General features: G+C 35.8%; 1 protein-coding gene across 2 annotated transcripts; it reads right to left on the bottom strand.

Moving 5' to 3' along the window:
- Nucleotides 1-18,379: 18,379 nt before the first annotated feature.
- LOC123556810 (uncharacterized) lies at nt 18,380-21,013 on the bottom strand. Of its 2 annotated transcripts, none has more exons than XM_045347795.2 (2): nt 20,855-21,013; nt 18,380-19,532 (listed from the first exon to the last, which is right to left on the bottom strand). In XM_045347795.2, exon 2 carries the CDS (start codon nt 19,526-19,528, stop codon nt 18,542-18,544), a length of 987 nt encoding a protein of 328 aa, XP_045203730.2. In that variant the 5' UTR covers nt 19,529-19,532; nt 20,855-21,013; the 3' UTR covers nt 18,380-18,541. The 2 variants fall into 2 exon arrangements, with proteins under 2 accessions (XP_045203730.2, XP_045203731.2); XM_045347796.2 differs by lacking the exon at nt 20,855-21,013 and adding an exon at nt 19,932-19,952.
- Between the last annotated feature and the right edge of the window lie 1,016 nt (nt 21,014-22,029).

Genomic DNA, 22,029 nt, shown 5'->3' with positions numbered 1-22,029 from the left:
TACGCACTGAATGCACATCCATCTGAAAATATAAAATTAACAAGATACTTAACATTCGATAACTTCATAATTTGCTTCTTTTCCACATAAAATTTGTGAACAGTATCGTTTTAAGGGAAGTTTCATGTTTTTACGGGTTTTTTTTTTTGTGTCTTGTTTCGTTCCTTTTCTTCGGAAAGTCAAAACAGTGATTTTTTTGCCATTTCTTTTTTTCGTTTTTCTTTCTTTTTTGTTAGGGTGGGGATGGGGGAACTCAGCTCATCGCTAATCAAAATAGTACGCCAAAACTGTAAAGAAAATAAAAAACAACAATACTTGATGCTAAAACAAAAACATCAAAACTGGCTGAAAAACGACAAAAGTTATGACAGTTTTGTGCTCCAATGCTGGTTTTCATACCTTGCTTTGAAGTAAGCAACAATGATTGTTACTAATGGTAATGTTTGGTAATTGAATATTGTTATTTTAGGAGAAAATAATCCCAGTTCGATATAAAATGACCTGATTTTTCCAACTGGAAGCGACCTGGCCCCATTCCCCAAAACAGCGAGAAATAATACTGAAAACTTCTTAAAATAGCTATTAGTATTACAAAGTTCGGGTTCAGAAGATTTGTCTTACACAATAACTAGAGGAACAACATTGTTATTGATTTTTTTTTGTACTTTAATACATGTTAGGTGGTCGAAATTACACATACTACTGACTACAAATAGTATTCAAGATGACTGCGCCCCTCGCGATGCCTGCGGCACCATCGAGATGCCTGCAGCACTGGACTGAAAAATCGGCAGAACGAGGGGATATGCCTTTTCCTTGACATGTATTTTATCTCAATCGATCAGATATCATGTCTTTTTATAATATACTACAGAAATACATCATTCCTTTTTCTGCAGGATGTGAAATGACTCGGAATATTCACTGCTTTTGTAATTTTCTCGTTACTGTACCCGATGAAAAACACGCGCAAAATAACAATATTACATATATCTTCACAAACTGGGCATGGATTTGTCGGCAAGACATAACTACATCCCGCTGCATTCCCCGATTTCTAAAAAGTGTTTACTGTAACAAGACAATAACCAAAAACATTCAATTTTACTCACCGTGCTCGTTATTTTTATAAACATCCTGCGCAATGCCTGCGCCGTCGGAAGCGCGATGCCTTCGTTTCAGTGCGGCACATTTTGTGCCGCAGGCAACGTTTCATACCCGTGGATAAGTACCTTAGCAAGAAAATTGTATAAGGAAAACAAATAGTATTCATTCAGTAATTGAAATATACAAGTATAACTTAGTAACAATCCGTCGGCTCATAACTTGTAATAATCGAATTTTTAATTCCATTGGTATATTTACAATATATTTTTTTATAATCAAAATGTATCGGTTACAAATAGCAAGCGACGTGTCAATGCATACTTCGCAATGCGAGTAGCTGTGGTATTTCATTCTGATTTTGTAATAATAGCACAGTGATAGTATACAAGCTTTGCAAGTGGCGACACCTACAGTCAAACTGGTCAAAACGCATGTTTAACTTCATTCTAGTATGCGAACATTGCACTCGGACATTATTGCAATTGCATAAAAAATAGAAATGTAACAGTTTTCGCACGTGGTGAAATATTTAAGATGTTGACCTTTCTGAAAGTATAACTAGCCACTTTAGAAGTTCATATTCTTGAATACAAAGGGTATTGCAAGTTGATAGCATCTTTCTTTTTATTAAATTATAAAAGATATGCATTTCTATATGCTGGTTCATTTTTCGGTAAAAATCGTATGAAAAAAAATCCGTCAAATCGTTAATAAATTGATCCTCTGAATAGTATGCATTCTATAAGTTTTGGGTACACAGATGAATATTGATGTCAGTATCCATGATGTGCCATTTGTGCCAAAAAGTTACTTTGCATGCGCGCAAATGTTGGAGTGAGTGAGTTGGTTGGGTTTTACGGCGAATCGACACAAAATGGTCATATATCGCCGACAAAAATTTGTGTTGAAAACGCCAATTGTAAAGCATACATTAAATCATTTATGTAAACATGTAAAGCATATCTAAAATCAATTATGTAAAAATGTACATACGTACATGTTAAAATATCAGCTGCAAACATAATAATATTGCAAAAGATGTGAATAAAAAATGAAATGTTTAGAATTCCTGTCTGCTTTAAAAACGATAAAATATTTCCGACTGAAACTTTTTCAAATAACTCTTTCAAAGATTGAACGCCATAGTGCGTTGTGAAGCAAAGTCCACAGTCGATTAAACATGTTTAAGGTTTCGATGGAGGCCTTGAGAAACAAAAATCAAACAACACCAAATCATAGAAAGAAAGAGTTATTTGACATGAAAATTGAACAGCATGTAAAACATGTATATTACTTTACGAAACAAGTGTCAGTATACTGATATAAACATTGAATTCTGGAAAAGGGCTGCCTTAAGGGGCTCCACTTCCGGACAGTTAAACGCCTTGAAAAACGCACCATTTTCAAAGAACTGTTACACATGTTTGTTTTGATGCATTTGCAATAGCGTGCGAGTGGTGAAATTTCACGTAACAAGGTGGAACATAGTTTTCAGCAATTGTTTATCTTTTTTTCTTTACAAATGGCATTCATTTTCAAAGGGAGACGACTTTTTCTCAGATTAAAATAATCGGAAAAAGTTGTTTCCCTTTGAAAATGAATGTCATTTGTACTTAAAATAATCGGGAACAGTTGTCTCCCTTTGAAAATGAATGCCATTTGTAAATAAATAAAGATAAACAATTGCTGAAAACTGTGTTCCACCTTGTTATGCGAAATTTCACCACTCGCACGCTATTGCAAATGCATCAAAACGAACATGTGTAACTGTTCTTTGAAAATGGTGAGTTTTTAAAGGCGTTTAACTGTCCGGAAGTGGAGCCCCTTTAGGCAGCCCTTTTCCGGAATTCAATGCTTATAGCAGTATACTGACACTTGTTTCGTAAAATAATATACATGCTTTACATGCTGTTCAATTTTCATGTTAAACAACTCTTTCTTTCTATGATTTGGTGTTGTTTGATTTTTGTTTCTCAAGGCCTCCATCGAAACCTTAATAGTTAGCGGTGTTTGACATGGTACACATTCTGGTTGATCTTGTTTATTCAAAAGATAAGAATGAGTCATACTGGTAAGACCTATTCGACAGCATGAAAGAACAACTTCCAAATATATTAGTGCAAGCGTGAGTATAAACGTTTTTGTATATTTAAACCTATTAATTAGTTATAGCATTTAAATTTAGTTTCTGGAATATGCAACGTGCATGTATATCTAAATTTATTACTAAGTAAGAGCATGCATTTCTGAAGTAATGTAAAAAAAATGTGTCAACAGTAAATGCTCACAAAGTTATCTTAATAACCCTTTACAAAGGGACCACCGTGGCCGGGTGGTGAATGCCGCTGACTTTAAAGTACCCTGACCGATGTGGATTCGAAACCTCGTTACATTCGTCATGTTAAAAACCCATCCGTCTAGCTTACGGAAGGTCGGTGGTTCTACCCCATATGCCACCTGCCAAACAATGTCCAGAGAGGCACATTGCGTCTTCATCTATCATTAACAAACTTGAAAAGTCGCCATATGACCTAAATTAAGTCGATGTGACTCTTAACTGGCCTACTTTCTTGGTTTTAAAGGTACATCAAAGAGATTTGGACCACCTGTATAATGTTTGATACAGATTTCAATACTCGTCTTAAATAGTCCCAATCGTGAACTAGTGACCGATTCTTTTGATTTTGAAGTTACAGCAAAGAAATTTGGACCACCTGTATAATTTGTCATACAGATTTCAATAGTCTAAACTTGACCTTCTGATCTATACGCCCGTCTCTAAAAGAGCGGGGCGTATTATGTGAAATCCCGTGGCGGGCGGCGTCCAAAAGCATGTCCGCTCTCTAAGTCGACAGTTTTCATCTGATCTTCACCGAACTTGTGACAGTGTTTGTGGGCATAATATCTCGGCCAAGTTCGAAAACCAGCAAAATCGCACAAGACACTCTTGAGTTATGGCCCTTGAATTACACGAAATCTGCAAATTTAGCCTTGTCCGCCCTCAGTCAAACAGTTTTCATCCAATCTTCACAAAACTTGGCGACAATGTTTGTGGGCATATTATCTCGGCCAAGTTCGATAACCAGCAAAATCGCATCAGACACTCTTAAGTTATGGCCCTTGAATTATTCGAAATCTGCAAATTTAACCTTGTCCGCCCTCTAAGTCAAACAGTTTTCATCCGATTCTCACCAAACCTGGTGACAATGTTTGTGGGCATAACTTCTCGGCCAAGTTTGATAATCAGCAAAATCGCCTTAGGCAATCTTAGATTATGGCCCTTGAATTAGGCCAAGTTCGATGACGGGCGTATTTTGTGACAGTCTGCACACTCTTGGTTTCTTTTTGAAGGTACAGCATAGGAATTTGGACCACGTGTATAACTTTGATACAGCTTTCAATACTCGCCACATGTATATTTTTTTTAAATATTTCAGTAGTTATCTTGAATAAATTTTACAAGGACCTACTTACCTAGTTGTTTTGTGTGTGTATGTGTGTGTTTATAGCAAAGAAAGTTGCAACTAAACTCAGGTGAACGATATAGGGTAATCATGACCCTCTTGTTTGTAGATTTAAGTACTTTTTTCACATTTAGTAGTTTGAAAAAGGTGGGTGGGATAATTATGTCAACATGTAAAAATGAGAGCGATTTGTCTGTGACTGTAATGCTTACATACTTATGGCATCGCTACATTTGTGATAGTAACCTGTAAGACGTGAAATCCATATCACATTAAGTGGGATATGATTTGTTTTATCTCCTTTTTCAGTTTACTTAATTTCAGGAATGCTTAAACAGTGGAAGAAGAAAATGTCCTATTTAATAAAAACGAGTGTGGTGAACTGTGCTTTTACTACTCTTGTATGTCTTAGATACTTAAGTTTTTCAAGCTCAAACAGTATGAAAAGATCTTAACTGTAGACAAAAATGAACCTACATCCTAAAACGTTCTTTACTAAATGTAGCTTTAGTGACTTACTAAGGTGTAAGCCAATAAGACAGATGAAAAGTTTGAATCCATTACCATTTATTGTTTGATAGCAGATAACATGACAAATTGTATATGGTGACATTCGTAATCATTAATGCGCATTTTCCTTGCCAAGCATATAAAAATCATTTTAAAGTACTCTATTATTTGTCACACTTTTTGCGTAAACGCTAGTCTCTACGTTCAATATATAAAACAAAACAAACGTAATGCAGATCTCAGAAGGAGCTTTTAATGTCTTGCAATTAATTTTAGAAATCATGAAGGCCTGCCGAGGCGAAACAAAATAGAGCAAATGTCATTCGGAAACTAAAACTTCGTACTTCGATCGATTAACATCAAAAGTGAATGCACTTCCACTTTGGTTTCGCTCCTTAAGGAATGGGAGTGGGATGGCGGAGTTTCATGTATAGTTTTGCCCAACGTGTCCAAATTAATATAATAACCCATATATTATTTCGAAATATTATGAGGTCGCGTTCAATTTGATAAAAAAATCAACGCCATTATATTTAGAACTATTATATGAACTTCTCATGTAAATAAAAGCCATCCAGCTTGCTTACGGAAGGTCGGTGGTTCTACCCAGGTGCCCGCTCGTGATGAAATAATGCACGGAGGGGCGCATGGGGGTATTCCTCCACCATCAAAGCTGGAAAGTCGTAATGTGACCTATAATTGTGTCGGTGCGACGTTAAGGATGACTACACGTAATATGCCTCAATTTCGCCAGAAGCGTACCAACTTGATAATGTAAGCTTTGAAAATGTCAAAAATAAGGTGCATATTGACAAGTTATATAGTGACAGAAGTTCTCAAAAATTTTCTTTAGATTACCTCCCCTGATAATTTTGGTTATTCAGGAGTTATCTCCCCTTAAACTAGAAAATTTTCTTCTTCTCCTTTTCCCTATGGAGAATTTTAGATTTCTTTTTGATATTTGTATCAGAATCATATAATGCAGCTTTCTACCACAAAGTTTTCTTGAAACTCAAGCTCAGATTCTCATAATCAAAGAAATTATATATTTCCCATAGGCATCAATGTTAACTACAATACTGATTATCTCCCCAAAAAATGATAAGATCCAAAAAATCTCTCGGTAAAACGTTTTTAATTTTGAATATCTTTAAAGTGACAAAATTTCATTTAAGTATTACCATATCCAGTTACAAAATATGAAACATGGCTATTACACCATGTTATCCTTAAACCCAGTAAAATGAAATAAATACATGAACTTTTGTCCTAACGGTCTAAAGTTTGCTCGGCTGAAGTCAAATCTTTGAGAAACAAATGAACTTCTACTGATATAATGCAATAAAACACCGACTGAATAGCTTGTCGGTCAATAGTCAAAATTTTTGTTAGAGATCCGAATACACATAAAACCCCATTAAAATAAACTCTTGTTATCCATTCCTGAATTGTTACACTATTTTGCATAATGCGACGGAGTCATATTGAAAGACTGACATATTTCAAAATATCGCACTACATGTTTTACAAATTTACTTCTAAAGATCCTTTTCTCAGTTATTGTTTACGAATTCTAACACACTGTACTAATTTTCTGTACTGGGTTTGTATCCGGGAAGACAGTTTACATTGAATTAGTTAATGAGCACGTGCCAAATTGAAGGTGTTCTGTTGACTTTTATATCGGTTAATGGTGTTATTTTCCGCTTCCAATAATGGCTTCTTTCTTGTCTTCTTTCAAGTGCAATACTGTCGTAATGTAAACACACAATGACAATAAAGAAGACGATGCAACATTGTATTCTTTAACCCCTGGGAATTTTCCGATGTAATGAGACATGTTTTTTTTTTGTTTTTTTTTTTGTGTTTTTTTTTTTTTTGTTGTTGTTTTTGTTTTTCCCCCCTTTGTTTTGTTTTCTTGAAATAAGAATGTTTAGCTCGTCTGGAAATATCTGTATAAAACCTTATGATTAACATAGTTGAAGAACAAGAATACTGCATAAGACATTTTTCTTAACCTTTAGCCTGCTGGCGGCAAGTGATTTTGCCTTTCCGACCAGTGCGGATCAAGATAAGCCTGCACGTCAGGCTGATCATTGTCTGCACTGTTCGCAGTTATGTTAGAACATTTTCAGTTAAAAATCCCATTCGAATGATAAATGGAATTGCCAAAATTGACTGATGAATCTTTTCTTTTTAAAATAATAACAAGGATTTCTGGAATGTTATTTTGTTATTCAGAAACAAAGATTAAAGATTTTTCCAGGTCTTACTTTTTTGTAAATGGTCACAGATTGGATGAAAACTGTTCCACTTAGAGAGCGGACAAGGCTAGATTGGCAGAATTCGAGTAATTTAAGGGCCATAACCCAAGATTGCCTAGGACGATTTTGCTGGTTATCGAACTTGGCCGAGATATTATACCCAAAAACATTGTCAGCAGGTTTGGTGAAGATCGGATTAAATCTGTACTTTTGAACGCCGGCCGCCCACGAGACGGGCGTATAAAAACTATGTTGAGTGCAAAGGTTCGAATAGGACACCTTAAAGATTTTGAACGTATAGTCTGACAAATTCAGCCAGTTAATATCTTTATTATCGTTTGTATGGATTTATATAGTTCAATGATACCAATATGCTTGGACCTTGAAGAAAACAAGTTTAGACCGAATTCGGTCAGGTACCAGATTGGATCACTCTGACCAGATTGGGTAAAATCTCTATCTTCTATAATATGAAGTAAATAAACGTCTGGATATGTACAAAGCGAGCTCCCGTATGTAATAAAATACCAAAAGAACAATTCGAGTCCGTTGTACAAGAACTTGATCAGATCGGGTCAAGTCTAGCCCAGTGCACCGGGTTTATAGGGTCTCTATAAAAATACTGTTTAAACCAGTACAAATACGCTTAAATAGATATAATAATCAAAAATGGGTAAGCACCTCCATATGGGTGTTCATTTTCTAAGGCAACTGTCCGGTACAATGTCTGACACAACTCGCAACGAGCTGTCAGAAAATGTAAACAAAAGTACGCGGCATTTCTCAAAACAGCAGTATACAATTTTTGTAATATATCTACTTTAAGACTTCAACTATATTTCTTAAATAATAATGCTACCAGATACAGTGTAGCCGAATGCTACAAAACATCTCGATGCAGTTTTTTCTAACCATACATAATGCAATGCAAAATAAGTTGTATTATCTACTTATAGTGGATTTATTATAATTGAGTCAAAAGAAACATGGCTGACGCAAAACTTGTATAGCGAATGACTATTTTTATAGTAATTAACAAAAACAAAGTCCCATAACTTGCAGAATTTTTTCTGAAAGAACCTAACATGTACCACACGATAGGTTGGTACTGATCACTTGTGTGAATTTTATTAAATTGTGTCAAGGGGAAGAGGAGAGTTGGTGCGCACAAGATTGCATATGCAGACTATGTTTATAGCATAATAACAAAACACAAAGTCCAATAACTTTGCAAAACAATTTTCTGAAAGAACCTAACATGCACCATGCACAACTAAGGTTGGTACTGATCACTTGTGTGGAGTTTATTAAATTGTGTCAAGGGGAAGAGACCGTTAACTATTAAACATATTCTAATCGACTGTGTGGATTTTGCTACACAACGTAGTACATATTATGGGTTCAAGTCTTTGAAGAGTTATTTGAAAACGTTTCAGCCGGAAATATTTTATCGTTTCTAAAGCAGATAGGAATATATCAAAAAATCTAACATTTCATATTTTTATTTACATCTTGCAATATCATTATGTTTGCAGCTGATATTTTAACACACACTCCTACACATTTTTACATAACTGATTTTAGATATGCTTTACATTTTTACATGGATGTTTTTAGATATGTTTTACATTATTCATAGGTTTCTTTACATTTTTACATGGATGTTTTTACGTATGCTTTACATTCTTACATCGATGTTTATGCTTTACAGTTGGCGTTTGCAATACGACTTCTCGGCGATATATGACCATTTTGTGTTGATTCGCCGTAAAACCCAACTCACTCACTCACACATGGTTTCAGGAGATTAGGCGCGCACAATATTGCATATACAGAGTCTATGTATATAGTATAGTCCCATAACTCTTCTTTTTTTCTGAAAGAACCTAACATGCCCGATGCACAACTAGGATTGGCAGAACTAGGGATGAGGAGAGTTGGTGCGCACAAGACTGTGTCTACAGACGGACCACTAGACAGACAACCTGAAACCATATACCCTCCTTACAACTTCATTGTGCGGGGGTACAATAATGAACAACTATACTTGTATAGAAGACTTATAAACGAGCAGCAAAAGGAATGAAATATGAAAGCCACGTTCTAAAAGCACGGCCTCCCCAAACGTAAACCAAGCACGCGGACGCGCACACGACCAACACACAGACTCACACAAAACACAAACCAAACAAATAAAGGAAAACAGTGGGGCACCGCCTTGGAACGGTCAGTGGCAAAACCACCACTGGGGAGCTTAAATAGAGAAAAGTGGAAGCTTCACAGGTCGCCCAACACGAGAAAAACGAAAATGTTGCAGGCTCGGTTTGATTGAGCCTGTTCATGGACGGTAGTGGAAATGCATGCTACCGTCCACGCCCTCTAGCCCCGGGTTGAGCAGAACTCAAGATTTAAACATGCTAAAAGTACAAAATTCAATTTAGAGGCATCCGCAGATGTATTCAAACGGCGGTGAACATGGAACCTTCAATGATACACGTGTTGAGGCGTGTAATTCCATGAAGAGCGGCGTTTGGTCCCCAGATAAAGAAAAAGGCTAACCCTAACCGAGAAAACAATGGGCAGAACTAAACAAACTGGAATGTAGAAAGGGGATCTGAGGTTATGGAGCCTGCGTAACTGTCAAAAGACAAAATTAAAAAGCAGGCACCATATCTAAGTAAACCGGTTTAGGTGCACCTAACCTCACTCCTACCCCCATCATGTTCACAAAAGTGTAAATGAAAGTTATCCACCTAGGTGAAACCCTAACATAGGCAAAGGCAACAGAATACATGTAATATAAAACACAAAAATGCTCTTGTATATCTATAAAAATGCAGTCCTTAAGAACCTTAAACGCATGTACTCAATGCCTTTGCAGAAGACCGAGTGATTATATGAATGGTATTATTGAGTAATCTCGTATTTACCATTGCTACAATACAAAGCTTTTCGTTGTTATTAACATTTTAAACAAACATATATTTCAGTTTCCTAGTATTTACGTTTGTAATGCCTTCCGTAGAACCTATTCAAATCTATATTTCACAATAAATTAACTTTCAGGTCACGTATCATCATTTGAAAGGCTGCGAGGAGGTGTAGAGTTCATAAATCAAATACCGAGAAATCCATCTGGGAAAATCCTTCGCCGAATTCTTCGAGAAAGCGGAAATAAATCGAAGCTTGAAGCGTAATATTTTTTTTTTTACTTTTTTTTTTTTTGATGGATTATTTACTTTATCAAATTTAACAGACGACATCGACAGAATCTGCAGCGTTGCGTAGTAAATCAGACAAAGTTTCGCATGTTCATGCATCTATTTACCTCATTCTGGTTGTAAATCTCCATAAAGAGATAACCGGTGTAGTAAAGATATTCGCTTATTTTTTTAAAATAGAATAGACTGGTCATACCGTATTAAATGGAGAGTGTGCATTTTGGTGATCTTTATCATCTTTTTATTTTGCATTAAAGAAAATTAAGACACAAACTAAACTAAAAATTATAATCCATTCATTCAAAATATTCTTCTCGGGGTTCATGAACTATCTTTAAAAACGTCTATCATATTTTGTTGGATTCCCAGTCATGTTGGTATTCATGGAAACGAGAATGCTGATATTGCAGCAAAGAAATCCCTTTCATTATCACAATCTAATTTGAAATTACCACATACCGATTTTAGGCCTAAGATAAACAAATACATTTTATCTAAATGGCAATCGTCATGGAACAATGCTTCATTCAATAAACTTCATGATCTCAAACCTACTCTAGGGGAATGGCACCAAGGGAACAGATCTGTTCGTAGGGAGGAAATTGTTCTTCCTCGCTGTCGAATAGGTCATACCCGTTTGACTCATTCTTATCTTTTGAATAAAGAAGATCAACCCGAATGTGTACCATGTCAAACACCGCTAACTATTAAACATATTTTAATCGACTGTGTGGACATTGCTACACAACGCAGTACATATTATGACGTTCAATCTTTGAAAGAGTTATTTGAAAACGTTTCAGTCGGAAATGTTTTATCGTTTTTAAAGCAGACAGGAATGTATAAAAAGATGCAATATTATTATGTTTGCAGCTGATATTTTAACACATACGTATATACATTTTTACATAACTGATTTTAGATATACTTTACATTTTTATACGCCCGAAGGGACGTATTATGTTATGACGCTGGTGTCCGTCTGTCTGTCTGTCCGTGCCCGCGAAATGATGGTTAAGTGACTGCATAACCGTACTTTCTCTTTGATGTCATTCATTCCGTTCTGTTTATGTGACCTTTTTCTTTTTATGTGACTGATAGAACAATAGAGAGAACAATGGGGGTGTCACATAAATACCGTTTCGTTAGAACGTCCGTCTGTCCGTTAGCAATTTCGTGTCCGCTCTGTAACTCTTGAACCCCTTGAAGGATTTCAAGGAAACTTGACACAAATGTTCACCAAACCGAGACGATGTGCAGAGCGCATGTTTTGGATGTCTCGCTTCAAGGTCAAGGTCACACTTAGGAGTCAGAGGTCATATCATTTTGTTTCGTGTCCGCTCTAACTCTTGAACCCCTTGAAGGATTTCAAAGAAACTTGACACAAATGTTCACCACACCAAGACGATGTGCAGAGTGCATGTTCCGGATGACTTGCTTCAAGGTCAAGGTCACACTTAGGGGTCAAAAGTCATATCACTTTGTTTCGTGTCCGCTCTGTAACTCTTGAACCCCTTGAAGGATTTCAAAGAAACTTGACACAAATGTTCACCACACCAAGACGATGTGCAGAGCGCATCTTCCGGATGACTCGCTTCAAGGTCAAGGTCTCACTTAAGGGTCAAAGGTCATATATGACTTTGCTTTGTGTATATTGCTCTGCAATGCAGTGCTCTTGTTTTTATTTGGCAGATTCTTTTTGTACTTACAATAATTTTTTTTTTAATTACTTCCTTTTATGTTACTATAAATAGCTTATTTTGAAACTTTTTATTATTGGCTTTAGGGAAAAACCGAGACCACTTTTCTGTGGTACAACAGGGATGGTAATCTCCACTTTTAAGGTGTATTTTTACATACCTGTACCTGATAAGGATTTTTTGTAGACTTTGAATATTTTTTTTTGTGGACTTAGATTTGTTTTTTTGAAGTTATCCTTTTTTTGTTCCAGTCCTTTGGGGCTGCAACAGTCAAGTTCTTAAAGTTTTGCTCCCATCCTATGATGTAAGCCTTCGGGCGTATATTGCCCCGCTTGGCGGCGCTCTTGTTACATGGATGTTTTAGATATGTTTTACATTATTCATAATGTTTTTACATTTCTATATGGATGTTTTTAGGTATGCTTAACATTTTTATATCAGTGTTTATCCTTTACAGTTGGCGTTTGAAATATGACTTCTTCTCGGCGATATGTAACCGTTTTGTGTCGATTCGCCGTAAAACCCAACTCACTCACTCACTCTAACCTAAAAACAAATATAAATACACACAATCATATATGTTAAGCGAACCAAAACAGGTAGCATATATTGAGAAGCGTAAAATACATATACATTGTTTTCTCGTTTAGGGCAAGCCCATTATTTCAACTGGGGACCTTACGCCGCCTTTTCATGGAATTACGCACTACTGTATCATGGAACTCTCTAAATTGTTGGGTTTTTTTGTACTAGTAACATGCGTAAATGTTGAGTTCTGCTCAACACGGGGCTTAAGGGCGTGTACGGTAGCATGCAATTCCACAACCGTCCATGAACAGGCTCAATCAAACCGAGCTTGTAACATTTTAATTTTTGTCGTGTTGAGCGACCTGTGGAGTTTCCACTTTTTCTATTTTAGCACATATAATACATATATTGTCAGCGTAACTATGTCGGCCCGATATAGGTATAATGTCGGAATGTCGGCAAAATGTGCCTATGTAGGGCCGACGTCGGGCCGTTGTAGTGCCGCAAAATATTGAAATCGGTAGGTCGACATCAATCTGTCTAACTATTTCGTACGTCGGATTGACATCGGGCCCATATTGGATTCTCTAATATAACTATTTTTTTTCAAAATAGTATTGATAAACGTGAAAAAGTAATCTAATTGTTTATATGTGCTAATTTATTAAGCAAATATGATGTATGCCAGAATTAATCAAACTAGGTTCCAAACAAAATTTGTAGACGGTATTTATCAAACTTTTATATGTAATTAAGGGAGGTAATAATTAAGATGCATTTTTATTTTTATGTAAAATGTTGCCATAGAAATGTTTGTATTTACAAAAAAATTGAAAATGTAAATATGTTTAAAATTCTAATTGAGCAATTCTAATAGTGTTAAGAATATACGGAAAGCTTACGTAACTGTATAAAACATGCAGTGTATAGTTGAGAAAAAAATTATATAAATATAATCAAAAAAGCATCATACACATGATGCCAGGCACATCAGTTCTCAAGAAAATTAACGTGAGTTTGAGAATTTGTAAAGTGTATATTTTAAGAAAACTTTGATAGAGCACTGCGTGTCGTACTATTTCGCGACCACGATATGATCTGCCAATATCGAACTGATATCATTTTTGATGTTGGCCAAATATCGTTTGCCAATATCGGATTAATGTCATTATGATATTGGCTCGATACCGTCTGCCGACGTCGGGCCGACATCATTCCTATTTGCAGCCGAAAATGAAGCCGATATCGGGCCGTTAAGGACAACGACGTCGGTTTGATATCGGTCCGATATAGAATGCTGGCTGGGTAGTACTATAATCTTTAAAAAATAGAAAGCAAGAAAAGTTTGAAAAGTGCTTACAAACTTGACTGTTTCATATTCAAATCTTATAAGTAAATGTAAGTCTATTACGTTCTTTTATTACATTGAATAGAATTTTAGATGAATGAAGAGTTAGGTCCATGTCTCTTGAGAAAAAAGTTAGAAAATCATCAAATCATAAAAAAAAAGAATCGTTTTACATGAAAAACAGCATCTGAAATATTTATATTATTCTACAAAACCATTGTCAATTTACTGTTGTATGTACGTACTGAATTCCGGAAAGGGACTGCATGAAGGGGTCACACTTCTGGACATTTCAGCGCCTTTAAAAACTCACCATTTTTAAAAAGCTGTTACACGTCTTCGTTTTGATGCATTTGAAACAACGTGCCAGTGTTAACATAACTAGGTAAAACATCTTTTTTGACAATTGTTTACTTTTATTTCTGTAATAATGGCATTCTTTTTAAAGTGGGACTCCTTTAAAATATTTTAAGTATCCAACTCTATGGGACAGAACAGTAAAACATGTTTTTGACAGATAAGTTGTTGTCAAGATTCTGTTCGTTTCCTAAAAACTGTTTTGTGATATACTGCTAATTTCTAATGAGTTTAGATTTAACTTGTCAAAAGAAATTTTACCAATGTAATAAACATTCGAAAAACTAATCGTCACACACAAACAAGAATAAACAGAAACAAAAAGCTAACAAACAAATAAAAGTAGAGGACAACCGCAAGCTGTTGTAGCTTTCTGTCCAATTCCTTAATTAATGTTTTGTAAATGTTTTATGATTTTCTGAAATAAAATATGTTTAAACTGAAGTAATAAACGCACTTTATGTATGTATAACAACAGCGCCTGTTATTAAGTTGTTAATAGAAAGCGTGGCGTGTTTGCCATCGAGCGTATTATGATTGACTGATTTAATATCATGAATATGTGTTGGAAACAAGCGTTTATTTCATCATAGAAAACATTCTACAAAACATGATTTATTTCAAGTGAAATAGAGTTGTCGCACCAACATTTTCGGAACACAGAAATTTACCTATGTTACATGATGGATTTTTTAATTCTTGCCCTATTTACATGTTACTCTTTAACAGCTCAATAAGTTTTTCCGGTCACTACACCCAAAGATTTGAATTTTTCCTTTAATTCAGCAACTGATATTACTGCAGTTGGCTTTTGAGCTTGCTCGGAATAGACTAAATAATCACATTGGTCTTTTTTCAATTTCCTCTTGTACTTTTTTTTGGCGAATATGCTTAATGAAATATCAAGTTTCTCAATACTTTGACCACTATTCTTACCAAGGACACCGTGCCTTCCTATCATGGCGGGGACATGGAATAGCAGTGCATGCATGTATGGTGTGACGCTGTCGTAACATAGCCTTCTCTTTTTTGCTAACCCCTGAAAAGTGACCATCCAGTGTTTGATTTTTAGAAAGGGTTCATCCGGGTGGCATACCTCATGAGTTATAATTTTGTGTATATTTCCAAACTCTTTCTAAAGGAAAAAAACAACAACATTATCATGGGTTTCATTGTGAATCGTAAACCGCAATTTTATCAGGAAGATTGGAAATTACTTTCTTATAGCCATCACCAGGTAATGATGTCCATTTAAGGTCAGTTGAACCTCTCTCAATCGATGTATTGAAAACTACTCCACGCTCTAATTCTATTTTCTAAGCCAGACAAATAATTGGGGCTTTCACCTTTAACCTCTAATTTTGAATCCAACTGCCTGCAGGCATCAATTATATTTGATAGTTGCATACCAGACACTCCCATCAGAAGATGAAGTCAGAAGAAGAAGTAAATCTAAAACAACATTGTCTGTTCTATCAAAAGCAGAGATGAATGTATGCAGCCACATCTACCAATTGATGCATTAGTTTTAAGAGATTTAAGTGAACGCTTTTTGTCGGAGGCCTGGTAGAAACCTTTTTCTTCAGACAAATCAGTCCTTCCAGACTATCAACGTATACATGCCCGATGTACTTGCATAATGCCATTTCAGTGAAAACGCTACAACCTTTTCTTATGAATGTTTGTTACTATGCTTTAGAACATGAAAGCTATCGTTCAACCCTCGTTTTGCATTTCGTATTTATTTTAGATACATATTTCTGTTCATTGGTATATTTAACGTTTTTTAACACATTGAAATATGTTTTCTATCATTTGCCTTAACGTGAACTGCGTCGGAAAATCTCTAACGTGTTGTGTTGTATCAGAAAATAAAGCACGTTACCAGATTTATTCACTTTAGGTAGCGCCGGCTTTTCTCGAAGACATTCTAGTGGAGCATCCTGCCGTAGTAGATGCCGGTGTTGTAGGAGTGCCTCGTCCGGAAGACGGCGAATTACCTAAAGCATTTGTTGTAAAGCAACATGGCAGTGATATCAGCGAAAAGGAAATCGTTGATTATATGAATGGTATTATTGAGTAATCTCGTATTTACCATTGAAATTTGGCAAATTGCATTTCCCCAGAAGAATACTTATATAATACAAAGCTTTTCGTTCTAAAAACATACATGTTTTCAGTTTTTACAAAGTTATTATGTTTGCAGTGCCTTCAATAGAACCTATTCAAATCTAGAATTCACCATTATTATATGATAACATTAATTTTCAGGTCATGTATCGTCATTCGAAAGGCTGGGAGGAGGTGTAGAGTTCATAAATCAAATACCGAGAAATCCATATGGGAAAATCTCCGCCGATTGCTTCGAGAAAGCAGAAATAAATCGAGGCTTTAAGCGTGACATCATTCTTTTTAGATGGATTATTTACTTTATCAAATTAACAGACAATATCGACAGAACTTGCAGTGTTGCATAGTAAATCAACCTTAAACAAATTTGCGCATGTACATGCATCTATTCACTTCATTCTGGTTATAAAATGTCCTCGCATATCTTGATAAAGAGATTACCAATGTAGAAAGATCTTCGCTGATTTTTTTTTATATAGAATAAACTGGTCATACCATATTAAATGTACTGTGCATTTCGGTTCAAATTGGAACCGGGCGGCAGTAGTTTTTACTGTTTTTTTTTCTGTTTCTGGAAAAATATGGGTAGGTCTGGTTGCTTGGGCCGATTTTGCACCTTTCCCCCCCCCCCCCCCCCCCCCCCCCCCCCCCCCACACCCCCTGTATATAGCTGATTTGTTGTTATTTCAGTGTAAGATCGAAGACCGATTTAAATCGCACTGACCTCCAGATCGTTCGACAAAAAAATTTTTTTTAGATATCAATACTTAAGAAGGTTCTTGTGAGATCCGATCTGGCAAAATCCACTCAAGCTGAATACAACATCCCAGATCGACCTACTGTTATAATAATCCTATTATATTTAACGATCATTATAACGTATTCCTCTACGACGTATCGGTCAAGACCGTAGAAAAATATTTATTGCCGCAGCCACCCGGATTCAATTTCCGACACGGGTATGTTTTTTCCTTGATTTTGCATGTTTAAATTAAGAAATAGGAACTCACATTCTAATATTTATTATATTATATTAACCAAACTTCAGTTTTAAATAAAGATATTTTTAAGCCAAAATCTGGAGGTCAATGCCTTTAACGTAAAATGCAATATATGTGTACACATGTCACCGAGTGTATTGTTTTTAATATATGATATATCACCGACTCTGTCGTATACGTACTGGTACATGACAGTGTATAGATAAAATTTATAGTCGCACTACACTTTATTTACATTTGCTGATATAACACAGATAAACAATCTAAATTTCGAATGGCATGGGAAAGTTAATGTTACATTTTCTAAACTCTGCTTAATTTATAAACATTTAAATATATTGGCGAGTTTATCATAAAGTATATGAAACATCAAACATAAAAAAACTCAAACGATTCATCATGTTACTACTTGCAGTTTGCACATTAATATGTACATTGTCCAATCTGTCACAATATCGAAAGGTCAAAAGCTAGTCCACCTCGACTACTTGAGAGTAAACCATATATACATAAATCAGACAGCATTTGTGCTATACTTGGATATGATGTCGAAATAGACTGATTATTTGAATGCCTTGTAATGAAAGTTATAGTAATTCATACACTAAAGACAGAAAAATGAAAACTCCAAGGCGTCAACCAACAAAACGAAAATTTCAGCTTTCGTTTGATCTGAGCTGTCATGACGAAGTTTACGTAAAATCAGTACCGTTCACTCTTTAAACCCCGGGTAGAGAACTTCAACTAAAGTCAGACCTTTCCTAGTAAATCGTAAAACTTTACCAAGGCAGCAACCTAATGTCATAAGAATATATTTTTCCCCAATTCGCATTCAAAGATACTAAGTAGGTAAGAGCGAAAACAATTTTAGCGTAACCAATAGTACCGTTGTCAATTTCAATTTTATAAACCTAAAACTCGGGAAGAACTTTATATTCAAAGTATTTCTTTATGTATTTAACTTGCTTAATCATCCATGGCCCGTATGCTTCCACTTTATGTTCCGGTCCTTTACCTGTCGCTTTTGACATGAAATTTTCTCCTATATCACCATCGTAAGAAGGTTCCATAAAGAAAGGAACAGAATAACGATCAACACCGATATCCAGAACCCTATGATGTGTTGCTTTAAACCGGCCTCCCATCATTCGAGAGAACACATCACCTATATTCATAACAAAACTCTTAGGTCTTGGTTCCACTGGGCTCCATTTTCCGTCGGCAGTGATTACTTCAAGACCTTTGTAATCAAATGTATACAGCAGCGTGAGGAAATTCGAATCCGTATGGTCAGGTGTTGTCACAACCTTTCCATCTTCTATCCTTGCGTTCGGTGGCGGCGCCCCGTCCCAGGGTGGATAGTGCATCAGTCGGAACGTCGACACTGGACGGTCAGCAAAGATTTCATCAAAAGCATACTCATCAATGCCAAGTCCGACGGCAGCAAGTCGAAGAATGTCTAATCCTGCGTTATGAACGACATTATAACAGTGCGACATAAACTCCTTAAATGGGAAAGTGCCATCTTCTTCTGGCCACACAGAAGGTTCATAAAACCAATTTCCAGGTGCCACTGTTGGATCATTCGGATCAATATCTCGACCAAACTCGAAACCCTCCTTTCTGCTCGGTTCTCCTTCGACAACTGGAAAATATCCGCGATAAACGTTCTTATTTTCTGGCTTCCAGTGCTTTCTCATCATGAGTTCCTTCTTTTCTTTAGGAAGACCAAAGAACCACTTGCAACACTCCATCAGTTTGTCAAAGTCTATACCGTGTATGTTGTCAATGTAGAGGAAACCTACATTTTCTAAGGCATCAACAACCTGGTCGGCAACTGCTTTCTTGTCCGTTTTTGCCTTGTCCAAGTCGATAATTGGTAACTGGAATGAGCTCATATTTCTGCAATGTAAACAAAATACATTGCTTAAATACAGGAAGGTTTGTCGCTTTAATACATTGTGAAATGATTTACCTTTTACACAAAAATGTTCTTCAGAACGTCTCCTTATGTCAGCAATCTAGTGTATTTCTATTGTACAAGATAATACATATTTGTCTACCGGCCTATTTGTCGTTGTATCGGTTGCCAAATGTTCATGAGAATCTTGATGGTTGGAATCAGTAATTTTAAGACACACCGCAACCTAGTGACCTTATTTTTGCCCCAACATGAACTTAATGAAACTCATTCTGATAATATAGGTATTATACAGCTATACTACAAGATGACATCCTTCTATATGGCAATATCAAATTGATAAGTATTTCGTCAGTAGTCGGAATTTAAAAACAAAATACCTTGAATGGTCAATAACTTATGCTCCGGACACGAAACATAACGGACAAATCTGACCTTTGAACCATTTCTGACCTTGATCTGTGACCTACAGAACCAGTGCACACATAGTGAAACCTGTCCCGTATTTTTTTACAAATGATGTACTTTATAGCACGAGTGTGGCATCACCGTTAAATTTCGTTGAATTTAGATGGATGGCTAACCGTTTCCGTTTTCATTGCCTTTCTATATTTAGAACCCGACCGTCTGAAAGGATCGATTCATATATATTAACTACTCCTTAGTTCAACAAAATGAACCTCTTTTACGAGTAAAGCGTATCCCCAGTTCACATAGAGGATGTTAGATAAGTGTCTTTTTATACTGAAATTATTAGAGTTAAAAAAAGAACAATAAAATGCGAGGCTCTGCCGAGCATTTTATAAGTTTAATTCAACGAGTTTAATAAATCCAATGTGAAAAGTCACAAATGTAATAATTTTTTTATCACATGTTAGTTTTTCATGCCAAAAAATAAAAAAAAGAATCTACTTTATGTAACTATTATAAACAAGTCAATTTGACCATCGTCTCTGATACTTTAAACGACGTCGGCTTCAAAGCTTTATTACACTAGTGTATTGTCAAATTTATATACTAGTAATGGCTTTATTTCACTCCCGCGACGTCAAACATTTGTGATAAAATAAGATACTAAACAAATCATACACTGTCTAGTGTCTATGTAACTAGCTTGTGAAAAAAAAGTAGTCTCTCTATACTCTCTAGTGAGTTTTTTATATGAACTGTCATGTGAACAAAGAAACTGTTCTACTAGTACAGTAAATATAAAAGCAAGCCCAAGGTAGAAGTACGCAAGGCTTATAAACCCTAATATAAACAGATATATAATATATGTATATTTATAGGAAAAAATTGTTACCTGATTAACGAAGTTTATCCAAGTGTGTAAAACATATGAGCTTGATACTGACACACCGTGAGATAGATCGATGAATGATATCTGGATGCACTGTATGAAGCTACTACTCGGCATTCAGTTTAAGACGGTGGTGTACGTGAGAAACAGAGTGTACTTAAGCAATGGTCACATTTACGTTCACGCACGTAGTTGGTCGTAGTTCATTTTAAACGTAGTTTGTCGTAGTAATACTACGGTCAACTAGGTTGAAGTACGCTCGAACTAGGTTTAAAAGATGAAATATTGAAAGTCTAAGTACGTTGAAGTACGTGTAAGTACCAACAACGACGTTAAACTACGAGTAAATCGGGTAGGGCTAACTAGGGTATCACTACGTCTTACCACGAGTCACTACGTTACACTACCTATATACTACGATCGAAGTACGAACAACTACGACAAATTACGATCAATTACGTTGAGCTACGGAAAAACGTTGTGGTTGCGCCTGCGCAGGACGGGAAAGCTACAGTCATTTTGCTCTAGGAAGTTGACGATACAGCATCATTTAAGCTTCAGTATGCCGCCCAGGAAAAATGAAAACTGAATTTAAAAGTAAAATGCAAAAAAATGCGCAATTTATACCACAGATTTGCTAACTAATGCAAAGAAAATATAATCTAAATGCAATATATAAAATGGATTTTTCCCGGTCTTCATGGTAAATGAACAGTTGATTGCTAGCGCGATTCATGTACATGTATTTGCCGAACCAAATCTGTTGTTCATTTCGCATGAGTACCGAAAAAATTCTATTTAATTTTTTAAGTATTTATAATTAGCGATATTATCATACTAGAATTGAAATTAATTTATATAACAGTAAAGTTTTTGTGTAATCGGCTCTCGTTTCATATCATGTTTGTACTTGTACTACGACCAAAAACGATACACACTACTGTTAAGTACGATCAAGTACATTTAACTAAGATCAACTACGTTCAAACTACGGTCACAGTAGGGTCAAAACATCGTAGTTAATCGTAGTCAGATTTTGAACTTGTCGAAAAATTATTTGCTTACTACGGACAAATCATAAGTTCGAACTACGATCATTACTACGTTTGACTACGATTATCTACGTGTAACTACGCTTAGTACGATCAACTACGATCAACTACGATCATTCCTTACTA

Source organism: Mercenaria mercenaria, chromosome 5 (genome assembly GCF_021730395.1).
Source record: "Mercenaria mercenaria strain notata chromosome 5, MADL_Memer_1, whole genome shotgun sequence".
NCBI lineage: Eukaryota > Metazoa > Mollusca > Bivalvia > Venerida > Veneridae > Mercenaria > Mercenaria mercenaria.
The sequence above is the reverse complement of the archived record's forward strand: the minus strand, read 5'-3'. Positions and strand labels throughout refer to the sequence as shown.

Coding starts and splice junctions, on each gene's coding strand:
- LOC123556810 (XM_045347795.2), bottom strand. CDS start 19,528: ATGAGCTCATTCCAGTTACCAATTATCGACTTGGACAAGGCAAAAACG.